Below are 12,889 nucleotides of genomic sequence, written 5' to 3'. Positions count from 1 at the left end.
GCCCTCTGAGGCCCCTATGTACAATGTATACAACACAGGCATGGGAATACTGTGGGGATATGAGCTGCAGATTACCTTTCCGAAAAAGAAGTTCTGCCTCCAGATCAAACTCTCGTCTCACTGAAGCAGCACATAGGTCCAGTGCTGTTTCTGTATGCCGGAGAGCTTTTACCCATTGGAACTCAGATTGTGGTTTAGACATGCAAGATAATTCTAGAGTCAATGTATGTGCTAGAAATCAAGAAACAGAAATCAAGAAATACTTGTAAGAAAGTTTTACCCAACGATGAACTAAAATCAAATATTGTGAAAAATGAAATACGTTCCCTTTTCTTTTTTAAAAAAATAAGAGCCAAAAAATTATGTCCAAGTAGCTGGCAACAAAAATTAAACATGCTGTGAATGTCACTATATATCTCAATATTTTGAGATATCTCACATTAGCACTAAATTGACTGCACATATATTTATAGTTCTTTTTGTGAGCATATGCAAGGCAGCTGGAAAAGGCAAGTTACAGTAAGTGCAATATTTAGATGACAACAAACTAATAAACCTTACTACAATTTCTCATTTGAAGAGCAGTAATCCTAAACATCCTAGACCAGGCTTCCTCAACCTTGGCCTTCCAGATGTTTTGAGACTACAATTCCCATGATCCCTGACCACTGGTCCTGCTAGCTAGGGATCATGGAAGTTGTAGGCCAAAAACATCTGGAGGGCCAAGGTTGAGGAAGCCTGTCCTAGACTAAACTGTGACAGCCAACAAAAACAGAACTGTATATATTCCTAACCTAGTCTCATTATTTGAGTATAGCCAACAATAACTATAGTTTAAACTGTTGCTTTACAATTTCTATTTTTAGTATCTTTCCATTTCAGATTCCAGCAAAAAATATTTATGTATTTAAAGTTGTAATTAACATAACTGAAATATATTGTAGTACCTGGATATCAGATGTGCTTTATAAATAATAAAATGTTTTGTAGGACACTTAAATTTCCTTACCAATTCTCAATTTGACTTTTGCCAGTAATCTGATATGTGGCAGGTATATGTTTTTCAAAGGCTCCAGTAGAGTTGTCAGTGTAGGATCAGCTGTAGGTTTTTCAAGTAATTGTCCCAAAATATATAACTGTTGAAAAGTGTGATTTAGTAATGGAAATTTGCTAATCCGATTACTTATACAAACAGATCCCTGCAATTGTCACTGTTATTAGGTCTTTTGCATTCAGAGATTTCAGAGTTATTAAGGATTGTGTTGCTGGAGCAAATGCTCCATTCATGTCAGGAATGGGTGTCGGGAGCAGGTCAGCAGTAACTCACATAGCATCAGAGAAGTTAACTATTCAAAGAAAAAGACAGCTAAGGAGGCCAGGCCTAGTGAGCACAGCAACTCTCCCCAGTAGATTGTGCCCCAAAGAGGCAGTTGTGAGGACTGAAGGTCTCCACCTTCCCACAGTTCCCTAAGTCTCCTCCTCCACCAGGTTCCTCCCAAGCAATCTGTGACTTCATCGTCTTGCCTTTCTTTGCTCCACCCTCTTCATACTTCTTCTGGTTCTGGGAGATCAGGTGGGAGGGGAGCTGGTTGCACCAGGAGAGGGAGACCCCCCCCCCCGGCTTCTTCAGCAGCCTGCCTCATCTCTGCTTCCTGGCCCCCCTCCTCTTCAGCCCCCACTTCTGCCTCTGATTCTGGACTGCTCTCTGCCACAGACTCTTCCTGCTCTCTAAACCCTGTTACCTCTTCAGCTTCCGACACCTCCCAGTCTGCTCCCTCTTCCCCCTCTGACCACTCATTGCCATCCCACCACCAGTCCCCTGGCTCTGAGTCTTCTTCCCTTGGGGATTCCGCAACTGGCGGCCCCCACTACTCTTCTGCATCCAGCCAGTCTATGACAGTTCATTGCAAGCTAGTAAAGGAATACGGATTTAAGTCAGGGTGGAGAATCCTATGCGACAAACTGGACAATGATGTGAAATGAAGATTGTTGGGACCTCACAGGGCTTGCAAAGAGTCCTGGATGGTGCTTTGAAGTGTTGCTGATCAGCAAGCTTGATGTCATCACCCATCAGTTGACACTGACTTCATGCCTGCTTTCCCACTGGAAGCTCAGTGACACAGCCAATCCAACAGGCTTGAACTCACTGCCTATCAGCTGATGAGCAATGACTGCAAGCCTGCATTCTGAAGGGAACAGCTGGGATCCAAAAATGTTGGATTCATACCAATAGTAGCCTTCTCTCATCTAAACTGAGCCTATTAAATCCCAGGGAGCCAAGTCAAAATTGACTCCATTCTTTGCCCCATGGCATTTGACATTGCTTCCTACATGATCACATTTTAAGAGCCAAGCTACACCTGTATCTAATGTGCATGCATGGTGTAGAAATTTAACTCATTTCTCCCCTGCTGTCATCCTAATGAATCTAATATTTTCATTGGGAAAGAGGAAATCCTTCATTGGGATTTTCCTCAGAACTATAGCAAGGGAAGAAAGAAATTCCCTCTCACACTGAGAGTTAAATTCCCTCTGATCCCACTGAATAACCAACACTCACCTCACATTTAGTATCACATATAGTGTGGCACTAAACACAGCTGGAGTTGTAGTTTTTACCCCTAGAACTTCAGCATGGTCTTTCCATATTGCATGGACTTGTTTATATCTTTACACCATAATAGGACAGTAAACTCTATGACAAATTTACACTAGCATTAAATCATCAGAATGCACTCACCTGTTGGACAACAATTGTGTGTGCCATAATTAATACATCCATTTGATCAGTTTTAGACGTCTGATTATCTGAATCCTCCCCTGCTTGTGTTTTCATTATGTCAGTCAGCAGAAGCATACTCTGAACTAGTGTTAAAGAAGCTGGTGGAGAAATCAGAGTCTTTTCTTCAAGTAACCTGATTACATTCTATAAAAACATAACAGAATACATTCATGTGCAGTTACAGTCTAGTGGAGTGTTTCTCAAACATTTCTCAAAAAGGGGAGGAAACACGAACCAAGGAGATGCAGCAAAATTAAATGAAAATCTTAGTCATGTTTATTACTTTCAATGGGTCTATTCTGAATAACAATTAGTTGGACACCACACTTTATATTAAGACACTTAGCTACAATAAATCCATGAATTGTGTCAGAATTAATGTTTTTTACACCAATTTTACTCGGAAAAGTTCACAAATCAGTTTTGAGTCCAAACCTGTAAACAACACTTAATGTCAGCCACTGGTTTTCCTTCTTGCAGGCCAAGCATAACAGCTTGCATTGTAATTTCGGCAAGTGTCTCAACATCATTGAATTCCTCCGCTTCCATTTGTACCTCACCAATCAGACTTGAGCACTCCTTCAATTCATTTTCTCAAATAAGCAGAAATGCACCTCCATCAGTACACACATTATTTTCCCAAACAGCAGCACATACAATTTTCAATTATCGTAATATTGACAAATGATAATGGAACATTTAATATGTTAATAATATAACATTTCAAGCATGCATATTAGCATCTATTGTTTTTTTACTCAAAGATATTGACAAACATGATCAAGATCCTGTGAGCATTGCATTGCCTTCACTATAGTGATTTAGCGCAGATGTAGTGCTGCCTGATTTCCTAACCATGAATGTACTAAAAGGAAGGCCACATCTGCTTTTAGTAATGCAGCTTTATATACAGTGCTTGCAAGATGCAGCTGGAGTTGAGTGCTACCGAAGTAGGAAGAACCTTTTTGAACGATGTAATAATCACAGTAAAAGTGTTAGGGCAAGTAGGACAAAACATCTTGGTGAATTATGTTAAGGAATGCAGTTAATTCTCCATGAGTCAGCAGACGATTCATTCCGCAGAATACAGCTGCAGGCATTCTGTGACTTTCTTATCTGTGTTACTGGGCAGATTTGGCAAGTAACTGTGTATAAAAGGGCTCAGGTTACAACATGCTAAGTGGGTTCAGTAGGAGATTGCAGAAATTGTTGAAGGCTATCTGGTGGAACTGTAGATTCGAGTGAAGAATTTGTGAAGAGATTCTCTTTTCTGTGGTTAGCTGAACCACTTGACTGAGCTTCCACAGAGCATACACCCAACACCCCAACAAATTAGCAGTAGTTTTACGGTCAAATACTACCTTTCATAGTTTCAATGCCTCGTGCCTGTGCTGTCATTGCAGTCACTAATGCTAAACGACATCTCAGCCATATATGTATATTCATATGTTTTCGTGCTGTTACATTGTGAAGCAGATTGGAATCTTCAACATAAATTATATCACCATTTATCTAAAAGACATGGGGAAAATAAACTAACTGGGGGCATTGCTCAATTCTTCTGTTGTAGAATAATTTATCATTAACGTACAGAAAAATGTAAAGTAATCTAGTACATATATTGAGTTATTTATGAAAACAATTGTTCTGCTTCTACTTAAATGTATTGCAATACACAATAGACATGTATTAATATAAAAGGATCACATATGCTTTCCAGAGTTGGCTATAACTTTAAGGCACTTTTATTTTTTTAGGTCTGTGTGACTTATCATCATAAACTTGTCAAGCTATTTTGACACATACCTCTATTTTTCTCTCTGGTTTTTTAATTGAATCAAGTGATTTCTTGAAAATTGTTGCATCTTGAAGAAGTTTTATTGCAGAAAAGGCCAAAGCAGCACTGTGATAAGCAAACATATCATTAAACATTTAAGAAGTTTAAGTATTTCCTATTTTAAAGCAACAGTTCTGGTACCCACATCAGCTGCCATCAATTTAGTTTGTATTCATGGGAAAACATAGTATAAACCACAGGAGTTTTTGACAGAAATAGCTAACATTTTGCTGCTTTGTTGTTTGCCACCCTGGGCTCTCTATTTATTTAATAAAATAAATTATAAATGTTGAATTTGACAGCATTTTGGTCACTGTTCACAATCAGTACATCAACAATTGGTTCTTCATCACCAGATCCTGAGTGCTACTGTAGATTAAGTGCAGGATCATTGCCCCTCAGGTCAGTTCCATTACCAACTGTTCTAGGGCATAGTCATATAGTGTACTTTTTTGTCATGACTGGAACGTATTCTGGAGATGTCTCCTGGCTCCTGGACCATGACAGTACCAACACCTAGGTCAGTAATGCTTTAATTCAATGTGACTGTGCGGCAGCATCTTGTTACCTCCTGAATCCACCCCTTCTCCACCCAGCCATTAGCAAGCCACATGGATACCAAACTGCCCACTTATCAGCACAGATTATAACCAGCACAGCATGTGTGTGTACCAATGGTCTCAACTTTTCTTGAAAGCAAGCATTTCCAGACCACTGTCCCATTTTGGATAAAGTCAGCTTTTCTTAAAAAAATAATAATGTTAACATAATGACACTGTTTTTCCACTAGATTTTTTTTAAAAAGAAGTGGAAATAACAAATGTGCTGCTGAAAACTGGATTATTTTTTTTACCTGAATGCTGTTTGAAGTCTTTGCTGAGCAATAGCTGCAAGCTGAAGCTTAGCTTCAATGACAGTCTCCAATTCTGAAGCTGAACACTCATAAAGCAATGTGCCATATTTATTTTGTATGGTTTCGAGAACTGAATTAATCCTTTCTTCAGCTTCTGACAATAAAATCCCCTAAAATAATAAATCACCATTACTGAACAGTTTACAAAGAACTAATAAGAAGTTCGTGAAAAATCTTACTGCCTACTCTACATTGGAATCCACAATCTTGGAATGCTTCTGATACAACATTTAGGATATATATTTGAATCCTAGACATTCATTATAAAATGCTTGAATATTATTAACAGTTGTACTGACTAGATTCTTGAAACACAATTGTCCTATACTTTGCACACATTTGTAGGCCACAGTAGCCAATGCTGACAGACAGGGAGTAAATAATTATTTCGTACATTGTATTTTATCTTTAGTAGGTTATAATTGAATACATATCACAAAAATGCATGAGATCTATCATCAGATATTAAGTTCTAGTCACCAGCTCCCAGTCCACTGCCTGGGAGCCAGTTTTGGTTGTGGTTTTATATGGGACTTTGTCTTGAAGAAGTGGAATGAAATAAAAATATATTTCAGCCTTGATCTGCCAGCTGAGGGGCTATAGCAGAGGTGAGGAACTGAATTTGACCAGAGGATGAGTGGTGTTGCTAAGTGTGTTCCTAATTCTTTCTCTGCAGCCCAAACTCACTGTTAGTTTGTTTTTAATTTGACACCTTTTCCTGTCACACTACAGGGTGACAGAAAAAAGCAACCCAATTCTAAAAGTGCCAACATTCGGCTGCAAAAAATCAGTACACTTAAGAGTGTGTTCCCAATTCTTTTTTTGAAGACATAGCTTGAATTTCTTGCACAGGGCCAACACCTCTCTGCCTAAGGCTCTAACATATACCCTTACCTCAGAACTAGCCCACATTTAGGGGTGCCAGGACATGACTGGTAGGCAACCGACTAGCCAGGCAGCTCCAAAGCTGCAGGAGCAGCCAGAACCAACAGCCAGCACCCCTCCCAAAGGAAGCACCACCCAATACCAGTCCACGTAACATGCACAGAAATCCTATGACATGCCCACCAACTGAGAAACTGGAGCACTGGCCAAAGTATGTGGAAATTTGCTCCTGAGCAGTGCAATTATGGATATATATGTTCACATGTAAAACAACACTGTTACCTTTAGCACAGCCATATTTAAGATATCTTTGTTTTTTTCAAGTTCCAAAATCATAAAACTTCTGTCTCGCTTTTCGGGTCCAGGCACAAAACCTTTGCAAAGAATAAAATACACTGTCAAATTTGAGGCAATTAAACAGAACAAAGTAGCACAGAAAGCAGCCAGGTGCTCACCTGTGAGTTGTTCTTTTTGCGTTATCTCCTGTGCAACTCTAGAATGTATGGGCTATTATTAGTGCCAAGTAATTTGCTGGTTGACTGTTGATGACTTTCAAAAAAATAGGGAGAAGAGGACTGAAATCCGATGGATTATTTTAGGCCTTTCAAATCTAAAATGAGTTCCCCACCCACATCCCACATTTATTTGTGAAGCAGAAATACTATCAAATGGATATCACACTCTGTTGAGTGTCTGATACTTGTTCTGAAGCATTAAAATATGCTTTGTCCAATTCCCTGGAAGGTGGGAGACTACTCCCTTTGGTATTGCAAAGAACTTGTTAATATAACCTCTGCAGATTTATGACCCTAAGGTAAATGGATCCAAGCCTATATTTTTTGTGAATTTAGTCATTGTTCCTCCTAGCAGAGACAGGAGATGTCATCTAAAAGGTTATTCGTTTGTAGTGTGATCAGAGTCACACAGCTCACTCTTCTTCATAGAAGAATCAGAAATCACAACACTTGATAAGCTGGCCCAGGTTATTTTAAGTGGAGCTGAACACTTCTGATGGATTCTGATGCAGAAGAACTGGAGGGAAACTGCTTTTCTTCTTTGTTCTGGGTTGTGTTGGGTGGGAAGGCAGTAGGCCACTCTTAGAGGTGTTTTTTCTTAATTCCTATAGGTATGAGCTTAAAGCCCGTACATTCTGCCAGCATTACAGGAGATAACATGTAGAAGAATTCAAATAAAGTTGAAACTTTAATTACAAACACTTTAAAATGGTAAAAATTATGACCAGCCAAAGACTTTAGCAGTACATGCACTTTTTAAACAAAATATTTTCTAGTAAGAAGAAATATTATACTAAGCAAGGTAATAAAATCATTACACAAACATTATAAGCTTTTAAACCTTAAATGAGTGAAAATAAAATTCAGAGAGAGAGAGCGTGCGTGTTGTTGTTTGCCAGTACCTTTCTGGAAAGCATCAGTGTTTCTGCCTGCCTTTCTTAAGATTTCACTGTCCATACAATACACTGTTCTTGTCACTTTTTCAGGAACACAGTTTAATGTTGCAGAGAGGCAAATAATAAGATGCATTTTGACTAACATTAAGTTATCCATGATTCTTGGTTCACATTCTTCAGCCCAGGCTGAATGTACAGGCCTGTTAAATACATCTTCTAATGCCTTTGAAATAAAAAGGAAATTTCATAAAAATATACGGACATGCTTCATTTTTTCTAAAACTTAATTTCATGGCAACCTTACTCAGAAGCAAAATTTAAACCTAACAAAGTCATACAAAAAAATCAAATCAAAACTGCAACTACTACTGAACCAAACTACATTATGGTGACTCCCAGGTGTTGAAGTGTGAGCAGTGCTACTATAATGTACTATACAGATATCAACATTGTTAAATATGTAACTCACCTATAGGGACATAACTACGCACTAGTGACAAACTGAACGCCCACAATATTAAAGTGACATTTAGCCAGTTACTTGACAAATTCTAAACTTGGTATCTCCCTCTTGAATTATACTGAGGATTCTTAAGCTGCAACAATCTTATAATCAATCCCCTAACTGTAATTTGGTGTGGTATGCCTTCCAATTCAGAAGTTGTCAGTGGAAACTTGCAACATGTGGTGCAACATTGCAATGTACAAGGGGAAAGATGCAAACCCAGAAGCCTCTGTGATGCATGGAACCCACTGAGTCAAATGCAGAACCTCATAGTGATAGCAGCATGAAAAGTTGCACTCATGACCTACTCAAAATGACAGCACTCTCTAGTGTTTTGTGTAGCAATACAGAAGTCTCTGAAGTATCCCCTTAACCAACCAAGGTGGCAGTAAACTGGCAGGTAACCTGAGTGTAAAGATGCCCAGAATGAAGGCAGCACCCCTTCTCAGATTTCAAATCCAGCTTGACTGTGCCATTCTGCTACATTGTACATGATTCTAGGATGCCCTCTCATTTAGCACTGGAAAGATTCAAGGTGCACAGGTATGTGAGAGTGGTGATGCCATTCCAAGGAGGATTCACTCCCAAACAGCTTGGCCAGGATATATCCAACTCCCTGGGCTAAATAAGTTGTCCTCAACAGCTTAGGCTGCAATCCTAACCATGTCTACTCAAAGGTTAAGTCCCACTGAATTCAATGGGGCTTACTCCCAGGTAAGTGGAGCTAGGATTGCAGATTTAGAGCATAAAAGCTCTGCAGGATCAGGTCTATCTAGGACAGCGTTCTTTGTTCACTATGTCTTTGGGAAATCCATAAGCACAGCACCACTCTCCCAATCATGATCTCCAGCAACTGTTATTTAGAAGTATGCCAATTGATACTAGAGGCAATATAGCCATCACAACTAAATCTATACTACCTTGCGCTCCATGAATTTGCCTAGTCCCCCTTTATTGCTGGCCTTTAGACTTCAGTTAAACTTATTCATTCCCCAGGGACCCAATATTTTTGAGTGTTAGACTTCAATATTTACAACAGTTGTGCTTTAGATTTATTGTCTTCATGATAGTTTGAAGTGTTTTGTAATGGTGCTTCGTCCTGACTGGGACAAAGAGTGGCACAGAAATTGAATAAATAAATACACCATCCAAGTTGGTGGCAATCACTACATCTTGTGTTAGAACATATTTTCCTTTCCATATTATCTGCTGAAGGAACAAAGGAAAAAACTGAATGTGCACCAATTCAAGTTGAGTCTCAGTCTGGTGAATGAATCAGATACACAACCAACTTCTTACCTGTAGATTTGTATTTGTCAGGAGTGGTTGTGATGAATCAAAACTTGCAGAGACCTATATATATAAATATGAAGGCAACAGAGGAATCAAAGGGAACACAAAAAAAACCGCAAAGGAAAAGCAGAAGGAAAAGCAGAAAATACTTTCTTTAAGTACAAGCATCTGACAAAAAGGGGAGAGCAGTGACGTGACGAGGACATTGCCCATCCCATTGGTTCCAGCATCCCACGATGTAAATTGGAGAGCTATCTAACTACTGAAAATCTAGGGGTTCTGTACTAATTCTAGTCAATGCATTCTAATGGAGAAGGGGGGGGTGAGATGAGCAATTGCTGTAATTCCAATAAATCTATTGCTCTATTGTCTCTTCCTAGGATTTCCTATTTTCCATTTTGTTTATTCTGCTTAATTAAAAGTTAAAGGACTATAATCCTAGTGAGCAATGACTAAACTGATTTGTCTTACTATTTGTCTGTGTGGCAACCATTCTTTAACAGGTTTATTGGTAACTAGATTACAAGTGCTGATCTTTACAAGAAAGTATTAGGAGTTCAGGATGTCTCCTCCATGCCTTTCAGGACATGTTTGCGATAAGACTAGTATCAGGATCAAGAAAGATCATAATGGGGATCTCTTTTCATATTAAGTTATGCCAACCTTTACTCATGACATGATCGACAGTAATAAACCATAGAAAAAGTACAGACTGACACACACCTATTCACAACTATGCTTAGCAATCACATCATTATTTCTTTTGTGTTAGCTCTCCAACTGATTGTCACTATGGCAGATCCCTGGTTAAGGTTAAATAACCCTTTCATCCAGGGTGTGAAACTATTTTTAAAAGCTGGAAGAATCAAAAGCAAGCAAGACCAAGCCCTCCCCTAGAAAGGGAATCCTGGCAAGTCCTTTCTAAAAGACCCTGCAAAGAACTCACAGTGAACCTTAAGTGTAAGAGAGAATGTATTTCCTGACATATTAGGCTATGATATCAAGTTTTTAAAAATTTACCGGGAGTCTTGGAACAAGCTTATAGATTGCAGGTAGCTTCCAGGGGACTTTCTCTCCACGGTTGAGAATGCATAGTTCATTGAAGGCATCAGAGTAAAATCCTAAATCTGTAAGTACTTTGATCTTTTTAAAGAAAAGGTTAGTATTACACTAAATGTTCACAAAAGTGACAGCTCTACATACAAAGATTTATACACAACCAAATCAGCTTTTGTGAGGGAAATGCTATAGCTTCCAGTGGGTTTACAAAGCCAGTAGTGCAATTCATTTTTGGATCTTAAATTTGTTATTGATGATGCAGTTCTTTTTCAAACTTGCATATCCCCAGCTCTGAGAAGGAGATGATGCTAGCTCCTTAACTGCATCAAGCTGTCCCTTCCATGTGATCTTGGGATTCCTATGTTACTGGAGACATATGGGAAGAAATCACACCACTTAGGTAGCATAAAAAAGGAAAAGGCCATTTGGGTTTTTTCCTGTTTGAGGATAAAAAAAGTTGTTTCATTTCACCAAAAAACAGCTCATTTCCTCCAATTAGTTATAAATTATTATTCTCCAATGAAATAAATTCAGCAGTAGATAATAATTTAGTAACCAATTTACATTAAGTAATCACTGAAAAACTGAATGTGTTGCTTAACTGTTATATTGTTACATTACCTTGAGAATTCTTCCTTCAATACTTTTAGCTGCATTGCGACAAATTTCAGAAACCAAGTATTGATACAATGTGAATAGTGGCAAAATCTGCAAAGACACCAGAGAATTCTATTAATATTTATTCATAGTTCATAAAACTTAATTGTATATAGACAAAGGCTTTTGTAAGAGCTTTCAATCCATACATTGTAGCTTAGCAGATTCATAGTTATTAATTTATAGATCTGATTGCCACTTTTTTTTAACCTTCTCTTGCATACAAAATTATGTACAGTCCAAAAACATAAATAGCAATGTTAAAATCCGATTTAAAAATTCAAAAACATCATTAATGAAATGGGGACAGTGGAACCAGCAGAAAGTGCATACTGGGAGGTCCCCTACCCCAACCCCATGCCAGTCAGTAGCTTTTGTCTATGTGTGATTGTGCACAAGTGTGCTGCCTCTGGAACAGAACCCTCGTGTGAGATGCATTCATACTTCCAAGTAAACATTCATAGGATTAGGTATTCAACTAAACAAGCTTCATAACCATATACACTGGCTTCATGCTCCTTGAATAGTATAAAAGTGAAACTACAGACCACATTTATAACCCATTTCAATATTTAAAATAATTACAAATGTTGTATATATATATATATATATATTATGAGAACTTACTATTAGATTCTGCTTGTTACAATGCAATTCATATATAACATAAGTCAGGCTTCCAACAACTGTTGCGACATCAGCTCTGTAGTAATCCGTGAATAGATCAATGCCAGGAATTAATATATCTGTTTCATATTGTGCAAAGTCACAATCTGCTTTAGGATGTGGTAGTGAAACTCTGAAGAGGGACTGAAAATTATACAGTTATTAAAATCTTCCAAAGCTGTTCAAAAGTTTATACCCATTAAAACCACATTAATTATTGTGTAGTGCTTCATGTTAAAAAATTAAGATGTTAATATAGAATAAACATTTGTTTTATTGAGCCTAGAATAAGTGGGATCATTACATTGCACAAATACTGCATGGCCACATACAGGACTCTCTCTTGCTTATTAATTAAAGTTTTAATTTACTCTTACTATCTAGATCTGAAACCAGACATAAGTCTTAAGTGGCCAGTGGACTAGAACATGAATCATTTGAGAGGGGTCAGGGTTACTGTGGTCCACTGGTCATAGGTGTGGAGCCACTCGCAAAATGAGTGGAAGAGTTAGACATAATCAATTGGCAGTGGCTGAAATAATGTCCAACTGAAAGATGGAAATTACAAATTGCTAGATTATTCCCTGCAGTGATTTCCTTGCAGCAGACAGTTCTATCATTTATCTTTCCTTAAGCTTAGTGCATACGTTGGCTCTGGGGTTATCGTGACTCATCCTTCCCATTTTAAGCAGAATTTACCAAACCAGAGACTCTTTCCTTTCTTTCCCTCCCTCCAACATTACATGCTACAGCCAACTCCTGCTCCCCAACATGTCTATGAAAGCAACAACACATTCATGGAGCTACTGATGCTGGTGTCAGACCAATCCAAAGGCTACAGCAGGGTAGGGTAGGTGAGTCAGGAGACACTGGGCTAGCTA

The 12,889-nt window shown here is 38.4% G+C and overlaps 1 protein-coding gene across 2 annotated transcripts in view; it reads right to left on the bottom strand.

The window, feature by feature from the left end:
- The window catches only part of CFAP54 (cilia and flagella associated protein 54), a 101,453-nt gene that overhangs the window by 13,143 nt on the left and 75,421 nt on the right, over positions 1–12,889 (bottom strand). For both annotated transcript variants that reach the window (XM_083401026.1, XM_083401027.1), the window contains 13 exons: positions 11,970–12,152; positions 11,307–11,393; positions 10,647–10,769; positions 9,633–9,686; positions 7,835–8,051; positions 6,700–6,791; positions 5,473–5,642; positions 4,589–4,685; positions 4,144–4,294; positions 3,218–3,375; positions 2,741–2,926; positions 1,010–1,136; positions 76–231 (listed from right to left, as the gene is read on the bottom strand). In XM_083401026.1, the coding sequence (XP_083257152.1) occupies positions 76–231; positions 1,010–1,136; positions 2,741–2,926; positions 3,218–3,375; positions 4,144–4,294; positions 4,589–4,685; positions 5,473–5,642; positions 6,700–6,791; positions 7,835–8,051; positions 9,633–9,686; positions 10,647–10,769; positions 11,307–11,393; positions 11,970–12,152 (1,801 nt within the window). The remainder of the gene's footprint in view (positions 1–75; positions 232–1,009; positions 1,137–2,740; positions 2,927–3,217; positions 3,376–4,143; positions 4,295–4,588; positions 4,686–5,472; positions 5,643–6,699; positions 6,792–7,834; positions 8,052–9,632; positions 9,687–10,646; positions 10,770–11,306; positions 11,394–11,969; positions 12,153–12,889) is intronic.

Source organism: Podarcis tiliguerta (assembly GCF_965153285.1).
Source record: "Podarcis tiliguerta genome assembly, chromosome: 10".
Taxonomy (NCBI): domain Eukaryota; kingdom Metazoa; phylum Chordata; class Lepidosauria; order Squamata; family Lacertidae; genus Podarcis; species Podarcis tiliguerta.
The sequence above is the reverse complement of the archived record's forward strand: the minus strand, read 5'-3'. Positions and strand labels throughout refer to the sequence as shown.